At 47.3% G+C, this 22359-nt stretch overlaps 1 protein-coding gene and 2 long non-coding RNA genes across 4 annotated transcripts in view; 1 reads left to right on the top strand and 2 right to left on the bottom strand.

The window, feature by feature from the left end:
* BCR (BCR activator of RhoGEF and GTPase) overlaps positions 1 to 22359 on the top strand; it is a 98216-nt gene that overhangs the window by 56472 nt on the left and 19385 nt on the right. The window contains exons 4-16 of the mRNA XM_023937679.2: positions 612 to 716; positions 1222 to 1407; positions 4937 to 5044; positions 6439 to 6499; positions 6936 to 6988; positions 7338 to 7478; positions 16130 to 16251; positions 17498 to 17666; positions 18985 to 19104; positions 19963 to 20038; positions 20621 to 20725; positions 21309 to 21383; positions 21948 to 22045. Coding sequence (XP_023793447.2) covers positions 612 to 716; positions 1222 to 1407; positions 4937 to 5044; positions 6439 to 6499; positions 6936 to 6988; positions 7338 to 7478; positions 16130 to 16251; positions 17498 to 17666; positions 18985 to 19104; positions 19963 to 20038; positions 20621 to 20725; positions 21309 to 21383; positions 21948 to 22045 — 1419 coding nt within the window. The remainder of the gene's footprint in view (positions 1 to 611; positions 717 to 1221; positions 1408 to 4936; positions 5045 to 6438; positions 6500 to 6935; positions 6989 to 7337; positions 7479 to 16129; positions 16252 to 17497; positions 17667 to 18984; positions 19105 to 19962; positions 20039 to 20620; positions 20726 to 21308; positions 21384 to 21947; positions 22046 to 22359) is intronic.
* Positions 1 to 22359, bottom strand: part of LOC111936629 (uncharacterized) — a 63331-nt gene that overhangs the window by 18021 nt on the left and 22951 nt on the right. The gene's annotated exons all lie outside the window — the stretch shown is intronic.
* On the bottom strand, positions 12209 to 16950 carry LOC147649944 (uncharacterized). Its single transcript, XR_015277711.1, has 2 exons — positions 16773 to 16950; positions 12209 to 16290 (listed from the first exon to the last, which is right to left on the bottom strand). It is a non-coding gene; the product is annotated as an uncharacterized LOC147649944 (long non-coding RNA).

The following is a 22359-nucleotide window of genomic DNA, read 5'->3' on the forward strand; positions in this document are numbered from 1 at the left end:
CCAAAACATGCTGGCTATTCCATCCTCTCACTAAAAATAGACACTGTACAAGCTGGCACTGAAAAATAATTCAGGGAATAGTAGAGAGTGGGAGGAAGAGCAGCCCTGTGGTCAGGCTGTGACCGTGGTGTGTTCATGCATATCTGGGGAGGTGCAGATCCTGTCTGCTCACAGAAACACAGCTTTGGAACGAAGGAGGGAGGGCATTGCACAGAACAAGGGCCCTAAGATTTGTTTAGGAGGATGAAGTCTGAATTTTTAAGTTCCATGTTTTAAATTTTGTGAAGAAGTATGGGCACCTAATTGATCCAACCAGAGTTGGATGACTAAAGTTGAGACCTGTAAATAATCTAAGTGATATCAGTTGCTGGTAAATAAAAATTTCTTTAATGTTTTATGTTTGCATATTTCTAGAAATAAGATGCTGAGCACAGGTGGATGTTTTTGTTTGGTTTTTAGTCTGAAAATAGATCAATAAAACAAATGTGCTCTGGTCAACTGAATGATCTTTTACTCTCCATCCTTATTCTTGGGGTTTTTTCTTGCTTTCCCTGCAATATGCTCTTTATTTTTTTTAATTTTTTTTTTTCTCCTAAACAACTTCTTTGTAGAGTGAGCCAGACCTGGAGAAAGGCCTGGAGATGAGAAAATGGGTCCTGTCAGGAATCCTAGCCAGTGAGGAAACCTATCTGAGCCACCTGGAGGCCCTGCTGCTGGTAAGGCTGGGGACAGATGCCAGTTCAAACACTGGTACTTGAATTTTCACTTCTTCCGTCCACAGTTTCCCTGAACTTCACATACCATGGGTTACAAGTTGCTGGGTGCAAAAGGTGCTATTACTTCTCCAGTAGAGAGAGAGGCTTAAAGGAAGGACTGGATGTAGCAGTTTGGGAGTTGTTAATGTGGCAGTGTCCAGGAGCTCCTTCTTTAAGTATCCTGTGCTAATTATTGCACATTGCTGTACAGTTGGACAGAGATTAGGGAAATGGAGTGCAAAGAGATTTTAATTGCAGCATTAATATCCAGGGAAAATCCACCTACCAGGGTTGGCTGATCCCCATGAGAGAACTTGTTCATGTCTGGCTTTCAGGAGTTGTGTGAATGCAAATCTCATTTTTTATCAGTGTGAAAAATAACTGTATGGAGGGATGTGTTTGCAGTGTGGTAAAGGTGAGTGTTCATGGTTTGTGTGATAATAATTTCCTTCTTTCCTCATTTCAGCCTATGAAGCCTTTGAAAGCTGCTGCCACCACCTCCCAGCCCGTGCTGACCAGTCAGCAGATTGAGACAATATTCTTCAAAGTGCCTGAGCTCTATGAGATCCACAAAGAATTCTATGATGGGCTCTTTCCCCGAGTGCAGCAGTGGAGTCATCAGCAACGTGTTGGGGACCTCTTCCAAAAGCTGGTGAGTCAGCTGCCATCACCAAAGGTGCAGGTGCCCCTCACTTGTCTCACAGGAGCTGGAGATTCCCTTTGGTGACTGCAGAGACCAAAGGGATCAAAAGTCTGTGGCTGGAATAGATGAGAGGTTTCTCACCTCCTCACTTTGCCACTGCTCTGGAGGCCCTACAGCAAAAGTGGCTCTTTCATTGTCTTTAATTAAAGACTGCAGCAAGCTGTGGTGGTAAAATAAATACAGTTTCACACAAATGTTGAATCTTCAGGGTTTCTGCAGAGTCCTCAAAGCATTTCCTTTAGATGGAGATGGGAGAGTGACAGTATTACAAAGTGAACTTCTTAACAGCAACAGTGAAGTGTTGCTCATTACTGTTGAACTCCCCCACACACCCTTCCCTCTCTCTCTGGTGCTTTGCTCTACTTTTTGCTGATTTATGGTCATCACCATTGGCTTTACTTTTCTGCCACTCTCCTGGCCTTTTTGTTCCCCTTGCTGTTATGCTGATGCAGTCAACCCGCAGCTGAGAATCCTCCAAGCAACCTCAACAAAATTCTCTGAGTGCAGAAAAGGACAAAGACATATACAGCATATTCCTGAGGCTGAATTAAAATTGCTGAGTTTCTGAGCCAGATGACAAATTGTTTGCATTCTAGGAGGTTTTTTTGTCCCCTCTAGCCTCTCCCCTAGCATGTGCAGAGAGCAAAGGATTAAAGGAGCTGTTTTTTCATTTTTAGAAAAGAAGCTCTGCATTCCTGAGGTGCCTCTGGTTCTCAGGGTAGGAGTGACATTCCAGTGAGGGGTTTATTGGCTGGGGAGTGTGCTTTACAGGGTCCATCAGTTGTTAGCAGCTGTGTAGCCCAGCATCAGCCCCATCCCCATCCCCTATGGAGCAGGGGGAGCTGGCCTGGAAGATGATGTTTTCTGGACGTGCCAGTAGCTCAAGATGAAAATGCAGGAATCTGCTTTTCACTGCCAGCGTGTTTTAGCCAGGAGGGGTCAAGTTGGTGCCTTGGTGAATAGTTCATGGTATGCAATTTGAGCAGCTGGTTTGAGAGGACAAACCCAGCTGCTGCTGGGTGCTGAAGCAGACAGAGAAGGCTGATGGAAGTGACAGCCTCACAAGCTGCCCTGGACGTGTGGTGCAGCAATGGGAATAGCACTAATTGGAGAAGATCTGAACCTATTCCTCAGCAGGGCTGTCCAGCAACCCTCTACTCACTGCACAGCTACTCAGGCTTTTGTTTCAGACCATTTCTTGTTGCTGGCTGATCTCACGTACAGGAGTTCAGCCCTTCCTCTGCTCTTACATTCCCCTGATTTTTCTGCATTTGTGACAGAATTTGTGATTTTGTTGGATTAGCTTTGGAAACAAAGGAACAAATTGCCCTAGTGCTGGAGGCTTTGAGCTGGCAGAGCAGGTTCAGTTTCGGGTGGTTTGGTACAGCAACGGTGGGAATTGCAAACTCTTTGCTGGATGAGATAAAGCTAATAATTCTTGGCAGGCACTGGGAAACAACTAGATGAGAGAGACAGCAAGAACATCAGGCTTTATAAGGCATCTACACTGGATGTACATCAAATCTTTTGGAGCAGACTGTTTACTCGTGGTCATGTCATGCAGTCTGATGATAAACACTGAAATACCCAGATGTCCCTGGTGACATTAATTTTCTGTACTCACATGCAAAAAACAGCACAGTAGATTTAAGTTACAGATAGTGGATGCAAAGAATTTTAGAATTCCTTGTGTCCTGGCACAATCTATTTGCAACATCAACTTGACTGTTATTACACCTTTTCCTGTTGAGAAAAAGAAAAGATGCCAGGCATGTGGGAGTGAAATACGCTTCTCATTTTTGGGAAATACATTGTACATTTTTTTTTTATATAGCTAGAAAGGAAACTCTTTAGAGCTGTTTTTAGAAATGAAGAAATATTTAGCAAACATCCTCACTTATAGGTGTCAGAAGCAGAAAAGAGTATGTCCAAAAGCCAGCCATTTCTACCAACTCTTGTTTCATTTTCAGTGGGCTCTTTTTAATTGAAAAAAAAGTTAAAGCAGCATGAAAACAGTGTGTGAGCATTATGCTTTGATTGGAAGCTCAGTTTTTAATGCAAAAGATGTCTTTGTGATGACACATTCAGAGAAGGAAAATGAAAGCTTAGAAAGACTGTTCAGGAGTAGCAGGAAATGAAAGAACTGCATGAGAATGGAGAAACTTTAACGTTCTGCCATGTTAGCTGGTACCATCAAAATCTGAATGGCATAAGCCCTAAATTGTCAGTAATTCTGACAGCAGTGACTTCACAGGATTGTGCCTCAGTGGCCAGTACAGATTTCATTCTCTCCTGATATAAGTGAGCACAGTTTTCTTCAGCTTCAGTCACAACTGTGTAATGTTGTATAAGGGTTGAGATCGGTTTCTAGTCTTTCAGTGGAATGTGACCTAGGAAATAGCTCACTGTTTCTCAGCCCTGTTAACAGAGTTTGTGCAGGGAATGTTGTCCTGAGAGTGACTTTTCCTCTTCCATCACCTTTTGCACAAAGCTCCACAGAGAATGGGGAGCACCATGGTTATGAGGGAGAGCAGGAGAGGGCAGGAGCAGCGGGGAAGTTCCCAGCTCTGCCTCTTGCCCATCTCAGGCAGGGCTCAGGGTGGGTGCAGCCCCCTGGCAGTGTCTCCTTGCTGCTGCCCTGCCCTGTGGGCTGGGGCTGCTGAGGTGTGCCCAGCCCAGGCTGGCAGCTCTGCAGTACAAAGCCAGCTCTGCACTCCAGACAGGCTTGGAGGCTCCCCAGGGATTTCCCGTGCTGGATCTTGTGTTCTCTGGTGTGAATATGGCTGCAATTCCTAAGTCAGCAAACGGGATCAGTGCTAAGACTCTGTGATAATAATGACTTACTACTGCACTCTGAGGCCTGTTCCATCCTCTTCTGGACCAATTCCATATTCCTTCTGCTGGAAAAACTGCCCTGATTTTCTGTCACCTAGTGACCCAGTCACTTCCATCCAAACAGATTGTGCTCTGCATCTCTCTTCTGTATTTTCAGCACTCTGCTGCCCTTATAATAATGCTCACTAATGCAGATATGGGTAATATCTGCAAAGTATCCATCATGCAAAGGCCAACAAGTAGCTTACTGGGGTCACATTTGTGCTGTTGGGCTGAATCATTCCTCCCTGATTCATATGTTGTGGCAAAAAGCCAGCGGCTCCAGTTACATCAATGAGCTGCAATATTAATAGATACTAATCTGGCAGTTCAGAAGGGAAAAATAGATGTCAGAAATAAGGATGTGTCATTCTCGTAGGCTTTCACATCCTTCACAAGTAAACTTGTTCAGCATAGGGTGGAACTGGGTGCATGGGGGCACCAGTGCTGGTTAGACAAAGTTGAGAGGTCAGAAATGCTCAGGGCCTGCTCAGCATTCCCTGCAGTTGTTAGGTGTGAAAAAGCTGATCATTGCATACCAAGACTGACCATCCCAAACTGCCCTCTTCCCAGCATTTATTATATTTTGTTTTGTTTCCTGCAGGCCAGCCAGCTGGGAGTGTACCGGGCCTTTGTGGATAACTATGAAGTTGCTATGGAGACAGCAGAGAAATGCTGCCAAGCCAATGCTCAGTTTGCTGAAATCTCTGAGGTAATGTCACGGTGTTCAGACACATGAGCTGTCTGGCTCTGACTAATACCCTGCCATGTCACTCCTGTCTATTCTCCAAGTACCTCTGCAGCCTTGACTTCTGGAGGAGTTGTGAGCTCCCACAGACTCCCTGCTTCAGCTCGTGTTCTTACACTGAATTGTTCCTTGGGCTGCTCACAGACACAGCCTTTGTGTGCTGTCCCCACCCAGGGAATCTGGTAGAAACTGGCATTGCTTTGAACTTCTCCAGCTCTGTGCCACCTTCATGAATTTCTAGAAGGGAAAGCTCTGTGTGACTTTCTCAAATGTTTCTCTTGCTAATGATGACTCTGGCTGTGGCATAAAAGCCATCCTTAATGGCTTGCACTGTGGCTGTCAGTGGGATTGCAGCCTTCACTGGCATGGAGAGGAGAGGGTAATTCTCTCTTGAAAAAGGCAAGTGTGTCAACCATAAATCTATAATACTATTCTTTGGCCTGCTCTGATTTCCTCTCTGTCAGAGGAGTACCTGTCTCAAAGCATTTTGAAAATTTTCTTCTGAGACCATCAGCTTTCCCTGCAGTGCATGGTCTCATTGACTCTTTGTATTGCAGTGATGATTTCTTGAAGAACTCAGTTGCCAAGAAAACATGAATTTCATATGTGTCTCCTTAAAAACAATCAGATAAATCATCAGAGCTGAGTACTACCAGGGGTGTTTGTTGCTCTGAGAAAACTCCTGAGTACATTCTATATCACATGTCCCTTGAGACTTTTATTAGAAAGAGGTAAAATATGATCTCTCAGTTTTGCTGTTTCTGACAAATAATTCTGAATCATGCCAATATCTACTGTATTTGGAATGATGGTACTTCTGCATTTGTGTCCTGGTGAGGTTTTTTGAGCTGAGTACATGAACGCATGGCATGGCCATGGCAAGGAGCAGAGTCACAGACAGTGTTCCTTTGCTGCTCTGGAAGAACTGATGTGTCCAAGGTCACCCAGCTCTGAGTACAGGAACGGGAAATATAACCTGAGGGTATTGAATGCCAATTCTGAACTTCACTTACTGGTGCTGGGACAGTGGCTGTGTCCTGAGGGATGTCTTTCTGCTGCAGGTGATTTAAAACCTCCCCCATCCCTGTTGCTGTAGGTGGTTCCCTGCTTTGCTGCATGTCTATTGACAGGTGCTCCTAAGAACATTGCTTAATGTTTGAGATGTGTGGGTGCCTGTGACATGGCAGTGGTGGATTTACCAAGAAGGAAAGCACAGTTTTCCATCACTGACTTGAATTGTGGTAGGGCTCTCCTTTCACACCTAGCCTTCCCCTGAAGGAGCAGATAGTCTGCCATGTTCCCATGTGATGTTTCAAGGTGATTGACCATCTGCTACATGGGTTTTCTTTTTCTTTTAGAATCTAAAGGCCAGAAGCACAAAGGAATCTAAAGATCAGACGACGAAGAATTCCTTGGAAAGTGAGTGATCCACATAGAGGAGACTGGTCTGTCAGGAGTGTGTGGAGGCTGTTGACAAACCTCCACACTCTATTTTTCTTTTCTAATGCTGGAAGGTTATGAAGTCTGCTGGCTCTACCTGGGAAGTCAGCTCCCTTTTGCTAAGTAGCAGAGCTCGTGCAAAGTAGGCTGCCTGCATGGGGAAATGCCTCCTGCCTTCAAACCTCATCAGTGCCTTGGGGCAAAGCCAGCCCAGCCATGGGGCTGCTGTGATTTTAAGAGAACATCTGCTATTTGTGATAGCACAAATGCAACCCCAGCAGTGATGGTTTCATGGGGGGCATTTAGAGAGCCTGGTCAAGATCATGTCCTTGTCTTTGTGCACGTGAATAGAAGACACCCCATGTTAGAAGGAGCTTCCACTCTTCCTGATGTTCCTACTGCTTTGTTTCCACAGCTCTGCTGTACAAGCCGGTGGATCGAGTGACCCGCAGCACACTTGTCTTGCATGTAAGTATCTGAAAGGGAGTGTTCAAACTTTAGACCCCTGTCCTATTTTCTTTGACCTTCAAATTTTCCACGGAGCTGCAGGACTGCAAAAATAAACCTGTTGAGCTGCATAAGAGCCTCTTCCCTTTACACTAAGAAGATGGAGTCCATGGGTAGGATGCTGCTATCTTTGCAGTGATGTCACCAAGAAATGCAGGATATTATTATCTTCTGGAGATAAAGCCTTGCTCTTATCTGTGTGAAGAAGCTGGAGCATCTTGTCCTACAGCTCTGATTAGGGGTGCTTGAGCCCTCCTGCCATCCAGTGCTGCCCATGACTGTGTTCTCTGTGTTATGTTCCTGCTGTCAGGATTTGCTCAAGCACACTCCTGTGAGCCACCCTGACCATCCCCTGCTGCAGGATGCTCTGCGGATCTCGCAGAACTTCCTCTCCAGCATCAACGAAGAGATCACTCCTCGCCGGCAATCCATGACTGTAAAGAAAGGGGAGGTGAGTCTTCCTGCTCTTGTTATTTTCTCAGTTTCTAAATACTGATTATGTCTTTTCTGTGGAGCTGACTAGGAAGTTATGCTGTTAAGCTGTTTGTTGCTAAGATACAGTTTATGCAGTGTCCTTGTTCTCTAAAGGATGTGGTACAGCTCCCTCTGTTTTCTGTTCAGAAAACAGTTTGGAAACCGAGAGGAAAAGTGTGATTAGAGTTTTGTCCTTTGCATTGCTATAATCATTTGTCATACATAATTTCTGTGATGCACATTGCCATGCACTAAATGGATTTGTATTTTACCTGCAAACTGAAACCAAATGGGAAGCGTGGGAGGAGAAAAAGGTGAGGAAACATCAGAAGTCATGAAAGATTAGGAAAAGCTGTTTTCCAGAATCTTCATTTTCACCATACAATTAATTTTTTGCATCTTTATTCTAAAGAGTAGTGTTGTAAATATGACTGGAAAGCAAAACAGATGGAATGGGTTGGGAAAGCCAGGACGATGATTGACTCCTAAGAGTGTAATATAACCCTTCTCAGCTCTGTAAGGAGCTGGACTACACCCAGAGAGGTCTGAGATGTGCAGATGCTTCACATGCGTGCAGTGTTGTGCAGGGAGGCCACAGAGCTTCTCTGTGGTGGAGTCCGCATTCCTCAGTGCCTTGATTCAGGTGCATCATAATTCCATTAAAAAGGGATTCATTTCCTCCTGCTAAAGAAAGGCCAAGGCTGGCAGAAGTGTTGAGAGAGAGAGGGACGTAGGAGATTGGACACAGAGAGGTGCAGCTCAGATAGTAAAGGTGTAAAAAGAGCATCCAACCATGGCCTGATCAACAGTGACCCAAATTACCCTGTACAAAAACATTTTACAAAGCCCAGGAGATTGTTAAGATACCATGAACCTTCATGATTTATTCTCAAATCCTGACAGCTAAACATGCTTGCTTTTAGCTGTTAAACTGATTTTCAGCTGACAGAAGGTTTGCTGGAAGCTGCAATTCTGGGAATTTGGTGCACTTTTTCCTGCAAGTCTTGCTCATTGTCTCATTTTGTCAACCGAGGACACCTCAAGCTGAGAAAAGAAGAGGAGGGGCCAGGCAGTTGGAGGCTGAGCTAGAAGCTCAGCCATCAGTCACCGGTGCCTCAGTGACAGGGGATGGCCTCGTTAAAGTGGCTGCTGATTGAGTCATAGCAGAACGCACAGGCTAGAATGCCCCTCGAAGGGGAGGGAGCAGTTTGTGTTCTCTGGTTGTCTGTCAGCATCTCAGTGAGGGATGCAGGCTTTGTCATGTAGAATCCTAATGAGGTGCCAGAGCCCAGGCAGAGGAGGGGGCTCAGGAGGATGATCCTGCTGATGGCTTTTTGGAGCGGTGTATTTGTCAGATCTTAGAAAGCAGGAAGGGGAGGCACGGCAGGACTGGGCTCAGCAGGCCTGGCAACACCCTAGTGGTTCTGCAGTGACTCCAGGAATGATGTGGGGAGGAAGAGGACATACCAGAGGAGAGGGCTGTGTGGGTGTGCTAGAGAGGACTGGGAACCCTTTGTGCCCTCCCTCACTGCACACAGCTTTTCCTGAGCCCAGGGAGGAAAAGGACTTGCCTTCCACTCTGGGAATCTGAGCACAAATATTTTCTTTAGTCATTTGGTACCAGTATCGCACTTCTGTCAAAGCAGTAGTGCCCCAGTTGAACCCTCTGTGTCCTGAGAGTAGGTATGTTCATTCTCCATGTAGTAATGCAAAGACACAAGTCTGCTCCCAGCTACTCTGTGTGGGTTAGTGATAGCTGTTCCTTCCTGCAAGCTGCTCAGCTTGGGGTCATAGCTGGGTTTTGTTTATGCCTGTAAATCTTTCCTTTTCCACTTATCCTTTCCTCCCACTTGCCTTGCTGGTGCTTCCCCCCGGGGTGACAGGACAGTGTGTGGATTGCATCTCCTAATTGACTGCTCTCAATGCATAATGCATTTTTTATTTTAATGAATCACCAGCTTGCTTTGAAGGCTTTTTTTTTTCATTATTTGTCTTCCTCCCATTGAAGTTTCCTTGGTGGAAAGGAAGGGAGAGTAAAATAGCCTTTTCCCCTCATGTATTGCTTAGGTGCTGATCTCAGTTATCTTTTTTTCCCAGTCCTTGCCTTTTATGTGGAATATTTTTTCCCTTTGAGTGTGTTGTGGGGAGGAATCAAATCTCCTTTGCCAGCCTCTTGCTCCTTCTCTTTTTTTCAGGATTGCTTTGAACTGGGGAAAGCAGCCAGTCGTTAATCTCCCTAGTGACAGGCTGCTAAGGAGGGGAGTGCAGGTCAGGAGAGAGTAGAGGCTCATCAGCAGTGTTGTTCTGTTTGGCAGAGGTGATTCCCTGCTTTGGGAGCAGTGACTCAGCCTGCCCTGCCTGCTGGGCTCCCTCCATGCCAGGTGTCCATCCTGCACTCCAGCCCCCCAGTTCTGCTGGGCTCCAGAGGCTTTGTTCTAATCTAGTTTCACGCATAGGAACTGGAAGGTTTCTGTCATGTGGTTTAATTTGCTGGGCTGGATGAGTATTTCAGGTAGTGCAAAGAGATGGGAACAAAGGGAGTAAAATCCCTCCCCAGAGGGACAGAAAGAGCTGCAGCAGAGAAGGTAAAATGGATGGACTGAGCCTGTGAACAGAGAGTTTGATCCTTGCTGACTGCAGCAGCCTTTGCTGAGGGCCACGGTACAGAGGAGCCAGCAGAGCCCCAGCCTGGCAACACAGGGGAGCCAGGGAGGCATCTCTGGCGTTTGGGGTCTGTTTCCATTCAGCTTGATCCACTACATTCTATTGCTCCCTTCTGTTCATCACATCTTTCTACTTTTATAGTTTTACCTTTTTTACTGTTTTTTAATGCATTATCTACAGGTACCGACTTTCCTAACCCTCCAAATAACCAGGCAAACGCACAGAGGGGAAGGGAATCTTAGTAACCCTGTACTTTGTGGCTTGGACTGTGAGTGGTGGAGAGTCACCCAGCCCTTGGGGCCATGGAAGAGGCATCTTCTTGTCACTGCTGATCCTTCTGCACCACTGCTGTCTTGGTTTTAAGAGGGGACAAGGTTAAGGCTCTACTGGGGACAGTGCCTTGGGGAAGAAGAAAAACAAATGCTTTGGGATGAAGGACGTGCCACTGTTAGGTGCAGAAGGAGGGCAGTAATAACCTTCTCTAGTCTTACTAACAGAGCAGCTCTAGGTACTGCATGTTGGGTTTATTTCAGCTAAGCCTGGATGCAAATGACTGTAGTGCTTGTGTCTTTGCCTGCCAGAGGTCCAGGCTGGTGTTTCCAGCTAATTCAGTGTGTTTGTCAAAGCAGGATTTAATGAAATATCAAAAATTGCAGAGGTGGTGGTCCCCTTCTTGTCTGCTGCTCCTCCCGTGCTCTTTGCAGAGTGTTGTTCCAGGGCAGTTCAGACCAACCTGAGTGTGGTGGCTGCCACTGCCTTGCCCTGGCCTTGTCCTCCCACCCTCTCTGCATTGTGCATACTGATGTTTGTGTGATCCCACAGCTGCATGGAGGGATGGAGCCTGGAGTTTTGGGTCACTGCTGGCTGAGTGCCTTCATGTCTGGTCTCATCAGCACCAGTCCAGGCACAAGGGAGCTGACAGGCAGCTTTTCCTGGGAGCCCAGTACCTCACATCACAGATCAGCTTGTGCTACTGTACACCTTTGTCCTTGCCCTGGAGAGGGGAGGCTGCTTGGCAAGCTGCTCTACCATGTTTCTAAATGTGGTTTTAAACTGCAGTCAGGGGACTGGCTATCACTGCCTTTGGCTTCTGGCTGACTTCGTAGAGGACCAAGTGTGCTAGGGAAGGGAAAGGACAAAGGACATGTGCAAGGGAGCTGAAGTGCAAACTGAAGCCTTTGAAAAGCTGGAAGCAAAGCTTTGACACAGCTGTGCACAGCATGGGGCCTGGTGCCCACTGCTCCTGGAGGCCTTGGGCAGATGTTGGCAACAGAGCACTCAGAAATTATCTTGGCTGCTTCACACTCTGTCTTACAGCTGGAGCCAGAGAGCTCCTGGTGACAGGAGCTTTGGGAAGAAGAAAGAGGCCATTAAAATGCTCAAGAGCAGCCAGTTTAACTCCCCAGGCAGAGCATTTTTTTTTATTTTTTTTTTTTTTTTGCAGTGCTGGTCTTGCAACACACTTACACACATGAGGAATCATTTTCTTCCTACGCTCTGCAGAAAGCCAAACCACCTCTTCCTCACTGACATGTGCCAATACCCATCTCCTGGCTTTCCCCTCCTCCCCGTGCCTCACACATGTCCCAGCCCTTCCTGGTGCTCACCCACACACGCTGCAGGCCTCTGCTGTCACCACGCTGGATGAGCTCTTTCCTCAGCACACAAGTGGGGAGATGGCCTTTTGTGCAGCTGTGGGTCTGCTTGAGTAGGTTCTTAAATTCCTCTTCTTGTAATGTGTCTCAGACAAGCTGGCCACACTTCCTGGAGCTAATCAGGCTGTGACAGCAGCAGGATTTATCATATGCAAACAGCACAAAAACACCGTAGGATGAATAGATGAGCACACAGGTAGTCGTGAGCTTGGTAGCAGAGGAGGGAAAGATGCTCAGTGACAGAGGTAAGAGGAGGAGGAGGACAGCAATAGGCAATCCAAAGAGGATAACCAAGCTCTGGAGAAGGTAGAGGGAGAGCTCTTTTGTTCAGAGCACTCAGGTGGGTGGGAGAAGAAGCAGATGAAAACATGCAAAGAAAATCAGGGCCTGGAAAAGAGACATGGAACTTTTATTACACCAGTACAGCTTTGCAAGAGCCACTGAAGTTAACAGTATAGGCCTTGTGTGGGAGATTAAAGATGATCCTAATTCACTCTATTACGACACAAAATCAAGACTTTTCTCCCACACTTCCTGGAACATCTTTCTGAAGCTGAGCTGAGCTCCTGTGCTGAACACCTGACAGTCCTGTGGGCTGTCTGTGGAAGAGAGGGTGTCACTCTGCCACTTTCCTGCCACTGTCACCCTATCACCCTAATCTTATGTTCTCTTGGATGTTTATTTGGTGTTACTGTAGTCAGTTATTTCAGTGTATTTTAGGAAATCTTTAGCACCTTTGGTTACTTTAACAGAGTGACTCTGGGAACAAGAGAGATGGTTCCCCACATGAGAGCTATTATATGTCACGTACAGCAGGCTCACCTATCCAAAAACCCTTGTGTTTCAGGAGACCCCATTTAGCAGGAGGCCACCAAAGGAATAGCTGTTGGTGGCCCTGGGTGGGAGGAGCTGACCAAATTGTTGGTTCCAAAACCACAGAGCTGAGGTGGCACAGAACTCTAGAGTGTCAGAAGCCCTGTCTGAGGGGGCTGCTGGCTCCCCCAGGGTGGGAGAGGATGGGCTGACTCATGGCAGGAGGTCCAGGAAGGTGCCCTTTGCTCCCACACTGTGGGGTTTGGCAGGGATCTGGTAAGCCATTGGGAAATCCTTTTATTGTTTCCCTGTGACCTGCTGAACCTCCCGGCAAGATGACTCATTTGCAGCAAAGGATGTGCCCCTTCACTGGAAGTGCCCCTCCTCAGCCCCACGGATGCTGAGCAGCCTGGGGCATGCCTGTTTTGCCCAGCCCTAATAAAAGTTCTCTTTTCCAAGAGAAGTTGGTAGTGAGGAGAGATTTCCTGACTTGATCCACAAATGTTTTCTCCTGTACGCTCCTCTCCAGATGCTTGGTTGCTCTTGTGGCAGTTCACCCCTGCTGCTTGCTGGAGGGACACCTTCCCATCTAGCTACCATGAGCAAGAAGAAAAGAAGAGTGAAGGGTTCTGGGAAGCTCTGTGTTTCCCTCTGATTGACTGGAATGTATCTCTTCACCTCTTTCCTTCTGTTCCAGCAAAGCTTAAGAAGTACAGGCTTGTCCTCTTCCACCCAGCTCTCTTTGTGGGACTTTTTGCTGTGTCTATGTCAGTGATAGGATTTGGTTCCCAGGAGTGCAAACCCAAATAAACTCAGTGCCAGCTCAACCCCAGGTGGCAATGTGAAGGTTGATGGGTCATTTGGCACGGAATGGCTGAGCTCTCTGCTCAGGTTTTGGGGAGATGTGCTCTAAGCAGGGTGCTGGGCTCATCTCACACTGTCAGTGCCTAGCAGAGGCAGACAGGTCAGGTCAGGACTGTGCCCTGTCACTGCCAGGCAGGGAAAGGACAGTGCTACATCCTGCTGGGTAGCAGAGATGAGTAAGCTGTGAGAACATCTTTACACCTACAAACAATGAGCAGAGGTTGAGCTAGCAGCAAGCAATTATTCTCATTGCTCCAGAGGAGCTGAGCTGATTTGCAGTGTAATTAATATGCATCATATCTAGAAACCTGAGATCAGGGTTTTGGCTTGCTCAGAAAATCTCTTTCCCTGCTTATTATTGCTCCCAAATGAAATTCTTTGCAGGAGTGGAGAGTGTTCTTGCTACTGACAACATACCTCCTCCTGTTGGTTTATTTATTTCCAAAGCTCAGTGTTTCTGGTTTCCTATCTGGGCCTTGCTCTCCCTGGCGGGAGGGGAGGGCGTGCTCCAGTGCCCGTCAGCAGCAAAGGCATTAGTGCAGCCAGGAGTTCACTCCAAAAACATCAAGAAGAAGCCAGGAGGATCACACCCACCTAAAAATAAACACTAACATATGTACAGGCCTTTGTGAGCTGAATCACTGCTGGATGCCAGATCTCCCCAGAGTCCTGCCTAGAGATGGTGCAGCAGTCTGCCAGGGAGCAGCCTTGCTTCCTGCAGCTCTGGGGAAGGTGCAGCTTTTGCTGCCCTGCTCACAGATTACCTTCATGTAATGGAAGGCAGCACCGAGATGAGCTGCTGACACTGCTCCACGTGCTTTCACAGGTAGCTGTGGTGCTCTTGTAGCTGCAGATGGGAAAATGCAGGCTCCTAGTCCCTGTCAGGAAGTGTAGGGTGCTGTGAGACAGACTGTGGAGAGAAGAATTATGTCTGCAAGGGCATTTCTTTATCATGTGTTCCTTGCCACAATGCTAGGCTCAGGACTGATGTGGTTTGTTTTCATTTTGGAGAGCCAAGATGGGAAGAATGGTAGGCAGAAGGAGAGGCAGCGCGGGGGTTTGCACTCCCACACCTCAGCAGGGAATGCATTCAGGGTTTGCTAAGTCACGCAACAAACAGAACCCAGGGGCATCACCTGAGAAATGGAGACATCACTTCTGCCCTGGCTGTCCTGACCTTGCCCATGGGAGCTGCTCTCATGGTGCTGCCCCATGGAGACCCTTCTGTGTGTGTGCCCAATGTGGGGGTCCCGGCCATGGGGCAGAGCAGCAGGGACTCAGGGACGAGTCCTGAGCGTGGGGCCAGGCAAGGCTGGCAGTGAGGCAGCTGGGGAGGGGCTGATTGGCCTTGGACAGGGTTAGCAGAACTCTCTCCAGCCACAGCGCTGTCTAGGCAGATGTGGGATGTCTGATATGTCACTTAGTGATGGCAGAGGAGCATCCTCTTGGCTGGAATAACAAAGTACACGTCAGGGAGGAGTTCCTTAGCATACCTTAGCATGTGTGGAGAAGCTGATGGCTCCTGCTTGTACTGGCTGTGAAGTGAGGCAACACTGACAGTTATACTTGGAAATAAAACTTGCACAGAAGCTGAATTACCTGACTTCTGCTTGAAAATCGATGGGAGGTATCTATTGCAGATGTGCACTGAGTCCTGCTGATCCTGACAGCACAGTGGAGGACCTGAGCACACAGCAGGGCATGAAACTCCTGTCATGGTCACTGGAAGGAGCACACAGCCACTGTCTGTGTGCCTGCATTCCAGCCTTTTGGGCTTTTAACTATGGAGTTGTCCATCCTGCCCCTCCTTCCTAAGGGAATTAGCAAAGCAATGGTTCTGGCTGCCAGTGTGTGCCCCTTCTTTAGGAGACTGTAAAACTCCATGGAGCTAGAAGCAGGATTCAAGGCATCAGAGTTCTGCAGCTTCTTTGCATCTTCTAGGTTTGGGGAATCTTTATATGATACATAAAGAAGATTCCAATAGGCACGTGGTGAGGGTACATCCAGATGGTCCTTTTAAAACACAGGCTGCTAAGGGACTCCTGAGACGTTTGCCAGATCCACACGTTCAGGAATAATCCCTTAACAGCACTTGTAATGAAGGAGCAGCAATGGCGTTCAGCTGTCAATGTTGACAAAGTCGTTCTGTGAATGGGAGAGGAAGGGGTCAAGGGGAGCTTTGCTGTCCCTGTTGGGGTGGCTGAAGCTGATGCAGAGGCTGGGAAGTGACTCTGGGAGGAGTGACTCCGGGAGAAGCGGTGTGTGCTGCTCTCTGCTGGCTCGGGAGGGGACGATCCGCTGGAAAGGATTCAGGAACTCTGGTACGAAGGAGCTGAGCAGTGACTCACAAGCTGCACCTGGGCTCAGGAGCAGGTGATGGAGAGAAGCCCAAAGTCTGACCTAGCACCGGGCAGGGGAGAAGATGCACGGCTCTTTCTGCCTCTGGGAGTGAGGGCTGCAGCAGGGAGCAGAGTTGAAAGCAAGGAGTATTTAGTAGACTTTTTCATTGTTCTGAATTAGACAAATGTACTGAATTTGCTCTGGTAGGAGTCATATCTAAGGACTGTGTTTGCCCCAGTGCCAAGTTTGGAGCTCGTATTGCACTGAAACATTTTCCCTGTTTTTTCCCCAGCATCGGCAGCTGCTGAAGGACAGTTTCATGGTGGAGCTGGTGGAAGGGGCTCGCAAGCTGCGGCATGTCTTTCTTTTCACTGACCTCTTCCTGTGTGCCAAGCTCAAGAAGCAGATTGGAGGGTGAGAGTTTGCTTTTGGACTTTGTGCTTTGCACCTCAGCTGTAACAGAATCCTGTGATTAGCCTGCTGTTTTAGTTGCATATGGATACCCCAGGCCTGGGTAACCATAATCCACAAATAGTTAGACAAGAAATGATCGGCAAGATAGGAATGTTTTCTGTATGAGATCCTGTCTAAGTCCTGTCTCCCCAGGAAAGGTAATTCCTCCCCATTCCTGCCTCTGCCTAGGAGAGCAAGATATGTTGTAGCTGCTGGTATTCTGAACAAATGTCATTCATTTTTCTACTTTCCCTTTCTTTTAATAGGTGACATTCTTCACTTTTTTTTATGACTAAGGTTGTTAATTTTGGCTTTGCAGCTACAGCATGTTAACAGTTTTACAGAAAAATGGCAAAGGTGCAGTAAACAGACTATGTTTACCAAAGTAAACATATGTTTATGGCCCCAAAGTACAGCTATAAAAGCAGTTTTGCTGACACTTTTCACAAATGAGGGGGAGGAACCACTACCAATGTACTTGCCTCAAATACATTGGTATTGGTATTGGTATTGCCTTCTCTTCATTTGGTAAACATTCTTCTTGGGGAGACTTCTCTTCTTGCCTTCCTCAAGCAAAAAGTTATGCCTGCCCTTTTCAAAGCACATGCTTGTAAGGAATGAAGCTTCAAAGGAGTGGGACATTACCAAGGGTGGACGTTCCTGACAACAGAAGTGAAGAGGGAATAAATGACACGAAACATTAAAAAAGTGGGCTGCTTATCCTGGTGAAATCCCTGGAGAATGGCAGCTATGAGCTGTAGTTTCTCTCCCCTGGTTGGATTACACAGAGGTTTATATCCATTGGCTCACCTGCCCCACCTTGGGTTCAGCCTGGGCAGGAGAGACCCAGATTCAGATCCCAGGGGGCCACCAGGTCACAGGTGTGACACAGCTTTAGAACTTTGCCACACCAGAGGATTCAAAGAGAGAGCACACGGGACCAAAATTCTCTGCAGGAGATGGATGTGGTTTCTTAGGATGAAAATAACTAGATTACAAAATTAATTGCTTTTTTATGTGCAGTACCAGCTACTGGCCCTGCTAGGCTGTCTTGCTGAAAAGCAGCCTGTTGCCAGACTTTTTTCACATGGGAATCACAGTAAAGTTGGGCTGGTATCTGCATCTTCTGCACAGTAGTGGGGAAGAACTTGTGGGAAGGACACCAAACACCAGTAGTAGTAAAAGGTTTGGACCTACTGCCTTTCAGAAAAAGCCAACAATACGACTGCAAGTGGTACATCCCGCTCACTGACCTCAGTTTCCAAATGGTGGATGAGTCTGAGGCAGTGCCCAATATCCCACTGGTACCTGATGAGGAGCTGGATGCCATGAAGATCAAGATATCCCAGATCAAGAATGACATCCAGAGGGAAAAGGTAAAGGAGTTGAGTGCTCTGTGGCAATGCAGACCCAGGGTCTGTGCTCAGATGAGGTGCTGGTGGCAGCTCTCCCAGGGCTGCACAGTGTGGGGAGCCAGGCTGCAACAGACTCTTCAGCAGGGGCTTGTGATAGCCAGGTGCTTTCCTCATCCGAGTGCACAGCCTGGGTGATACTGCCCTGGGAGGAGACAAAAAGACCCTGTGGTTGTACCCAGCAGCTCCTCTACTCAGCAAAACCACCTATGAGCATCCATGTGGAGGGCTGGGATCTTATGCTGCAGACATGAGAAAGACTGGGAGTGTTATTTGCCAATTTCTGGCTGTTAAATTAAAATCCTGCCAGTGATTTTGGTCAGGAGCCATATACTCTTGAATTTTAGCAGGCTCAGTTACGTCTTTGAAGCTTTTTCCTGCTTCACTGACGTCAAAGCAGCAGCAAATGTGTAGAATCAGCAATTATGCTGAGTGGACAGTCAGACATAGACATGGTGTATCTGGCCCAGGCTTCTTTTTTGCTTGCAAGATACGTTTTCTGAGATCTGTTAGATCCCAAACCTTCCTGAAGCCTAAAAGAGGAATGAGAATATGAATACTGGTGGTGTGTAGAGCAGGATATGAATAACATTGATCATGCTGTGGGAAGGTTATTCCCCACATTTCCAAAGAACATGCTTCTGCCTCTCAGCCCTGGCTGGCTTTCAAAGAGGGCTTCCTGGAAAAAGTAAGGTATTAGGAAGAACACTTTGTGGAAGCCTTTTACTCACCAGCTGCAGGTGTCTAAGATGAGTGCTTTGGTGCATCAGTGCTAAACAATACACATGGCTGGGTTTGGAGCTGGATTTTATCCAGGAAAAAAATGTATTTTTAGTAGAGCTCTGATGGAAATGGATCAGTGGGTGGTGAGCAGGAGAGTTCTGGGCAGCTTCTACAGAAGTTCCTTAAAGTCTCCTTAGTTAAGGACACTTGGAGGACCTGGCAGTGCTATGGCTGCCCAGTGATATGATGCTGCTGCAGCCTCTGGAACAGAAAATACAGGGTACAGCTGGGACAGTGGCCACACACCTCTGCACTTCAGCTGAGACAGCCAGAATTGGGAAACAGAGCCCAGTCCAAGTGCAGAGATTCTGCAAATAACACCTTTCTGAGCAGCTGGGAGTCCTGTGAATCCTATTGACAGCATTTCTTCTGCTCTGGGGCCATTTACCTACTCACAGGGTAGAGACTGTGGAGATTTCAAACTAGCAGTTAGTATAAACAGGGCTGGATTTGGAGAATAACACATGTCCTTTGTCTCTCTCTCTCCCACACCCTTCAGAGGGCCAATAAAGGCAGCAAGGTGATTGAGAGGTTGAAAAAGAAGCTCTCGGAGCAGGAATCCCTCCTACTGCTGATGTCTCCCAGCATGGCCTTCCGGGTACACAATCGCAACGGCAAGGTGAGAGCACCTCTGTCACCCTCAGGCAGAGATCGTGGTGACTTGTGTCTGACTGCACGTGCTCCTGCACAGGGAGGGCTTTGTGGCCTCTACTGTGTGTCCTCAGAGCACTTCCCAAGCAGCAGATACCTTGCTCTTGCTGTGCCAAAGGTTATGATGACATCCTATAAGGCTGTGACTAATTTGCGTACAAGACTGGCATTTAAGAAATAACCATAGAAATGAATCCCGTGTCTCAGCACCAGTCCTGGTGGAGCAATAAACAGCCCTTCACCAGAGATCCAGCTCTGCAGCAGCTTCCTTCTACACTGCCCTGTGGCTTCAAGGCTTGGCACGTTCTGGGCAGTGTCCTCAAGGCTGCAGCTGCTCCTGCCAGGGTCATCCTCTGCCAGGGGTATTCCCTGCCCTGGCAGTGCTGTAACCTCTCACTGTGGCCTTTCCATGCACGTGGCAAGGGAGTCTCACAGGACTGTGTTACTGCTCAGTGAAAATCCATGAGCTGGTCACTGCTTCCTCACTGTCACTCCTTCATCAGTGTCTAGGCCTGTGCTGAAGGCTTTTGGCATTCCTGGTGCAGCTGAATTCCTGTTGTGAGGAATAGCATAAGCTGCCATGGGAGCTGCTGCAGGACCACAGCTGCCCTTGGCAGGGTGGGGCTCTGTGAGCTCTGACTGTCCCTGTTGGTACCATGAGCATCTTGCCAGAGTCCAGCTTGTCTTGACAGAGATGAGTGGCAGGAGTACAAGAAGAACAGCCTGTCCTGCAGTTTGCACTGGGGGAGGGTGGGAGCAGGCAGGCCCTGGCCTCAGTGGTGCATCAAACTAATGCAAACCCAATTTTCTTCTGTGTTCCTGGTAGAGTTACACATTCCTCATTTCATCGGATTATGAAAGAGCAGAGTGGAGGGAGAATATCCGGGAGCAACAGAAGAAATGTGAGTATTCCTTAGCTGTCATTGGTACAAATACAGTGATCTTAAGAGAACAGGGCTCCAGAGGATCAGGTGGGACAGGATTCCCTGCCAAAACAGAGATCTGCATTGAAATCCACAGTGCAATATGGATGTCTCCTGTCTGAGTCTATCTGGGGAACTGCTGTGGCCAGAGGTGAGGATTGTGTAGAGAGAGCACTTAGTAAGTAAATGTGTGTAGAGATTCTCCCATTTACCCTAGAGATCAGAGCTCAGTGCAATTCCACAGAGAGGGAGAAACCTCCCCTTTTTTCCTGGCTCCATTCAAAAGAAACTTAGTTACTTTTATGGCATGGTGTTCTTGGCCTTGCAAGAAACTTAGAACCCCTGTATTTCATGTGAACCATCCTGAGACTTTACATGGAGGAGTAACTAAATATGTCCCCAGTAGAGCTGGGCTGTAGCAGCAGCAGCACTGCCCTGAACACCTCAGTGCTGCTGCTCAGCATGGCCCAGGGAGCATGTCTTGTGTGCCCAGGATGAGGGGTCATGCATCCAGCCTCTCCTTGGAATTTTTACTCCTCCCTCTTTCAATCTCCATGGCAGGCTTTAAAAGCTTCTCCCTCACATCAGTGGAGCTCCAGATGCTGACAAACTCCTGTGTGAAGCTTCAGACAGTCCACAATATTCCCCTCACTATCAATAAGGAAGGTAAGACCTTTGGGTTTTGCTTTCACATGGTGCAGCTGCAGTGAAACTCTCCCCCTGCCTGATTTTGTGCTTTCCCCTAGAACTATGCTTACTGTTCCCTTTTGCTGCAGGTTACAGGCATCCTCCAGTATACATGAATCAACTATTAAATGGTCCTTGCATGCAGCTGTTGTGCAAGGTGCTGGAGTGCCTGGTGGAGTCCTAGCCTGGGACAGCTTTGAGCTGTCTGAGAATCCTTTGGAACAACACTAGTTGGCCAAAATTGTGTCAGGGACCATCCTAAATTACTACTTCACCTACTAAAGTAGACTTCACCTCTGTAATTTACTTCTTCTCCTTAGAATTTCTTCCATGCTGTCTTGCTGATCCTAGGACTGTCACTGTAAAAGCCCCCTAGTGCCAGAAGCTATTACAGGTGCCAGCTGTGGAACAATCTCCTGTCTGGCTGAAGTGGTTGTTATGTGCTCCTGCCATCCCTGGGGACAGTTCACCCACTGCTCATTAACCTGTGTAATATCAATCTCATCACTCTCACTCTTGGCTCCACTATGAATGTAACAAATCTCTTGTGTCTTTCGTGCAGATGATGAATCCCCGGGTCTCTATGGATTCCTGAATGTCATTGTCCACTCTGCCACAGGATTCAAGCAAAGCTCAAGTGAGTTGCAGTTGTGGGACACACAAGAGGTACTGATAGGGTTGGATAAGCCATGTGCTGGGACAGCTGGGCATGGATTGCAGCATCTGTGATGATGGTGAGGAAGTGTTTTGGGGAACTGAAGTTCCTACTCTTAAATCTCAAAAAGATCACCATCAAGGATCCAGCACACAGCATTTATTGTTAGGCCTAGTCTGTTTGAGGTTTTAAGGAGTGTTTGCTGATTACCCAGCTGCTCTAGAAACAAGTCAGCTCTTACCCTGAATTCTTTCAGCTATATTTTGTTTCACAGTGAAAGTACGGAAGGTGTTGTATGACATCTGGAATTTTTGTTGGGAAGAAAGTAGTGTTAAAATTCAGGGAAATTACTTTATAGAAGGATCAAAAAAGGTAACAGAGCTTCTTGAGGACAGCTGGGCTGATGAAGGAACATATGTATGGGATGGTATTACTGGTACTAATACAGAGATGACAGAAATGAAGGCACCCTGTACAAGTGATTAATGCAAGTTAGGAGATTCTAGATACTTTTTAAACATTTTTGTCCCTGTCTCCCCTCCTCAGATTTGTACTGCACATTAGAGGTGGATTCTTTTGGGTACTTTGTGAACAAGGCCAAAACAAGAGTTTACAGAGACACCACGGAGCCCAACTGGAACGAGGTGGGTTTGATTTTTCTTGATGTGACTTGTTCCGTGTGCCAAACATCAGTGCATGATGGAAAGAAGACCTGCCAATGGAAGAGGCTGCTTCATGCTCAGTGCTTGTGCTGCATATGCTGCTTCTCAGGAAACACTTTTCTGCCAGGTTCATTTGGCTTTCAGGGCTTGCAGAAGATTTTCTCTTGGATGAGCAGTAGTTGGACAAAGAGTCTTGTCCAGTATTTTAAACAGATGCATGCTTGATAATTCATTTAAAGACGCAAGTAAAAATATTTTGAAGGAGATGGTTTTGTTTATTTGTTGAGAGGGTGAGA

This window comes from Cyanistes caeruleus, chromosome 18 (genome assembly GCF_971803275.1).
Source record: "Cyanistes caeruleus chromosome 18, bCyaCae1.hap1.1, whole genome shotgun sequence".
In the NCBI taxonomy this organism is placed as follows: Eukaryota; Metazoa; Chordata; class Aves; order Passeriformes; family Paridae; genus Cyanistes; species Cyanistes caeruleus.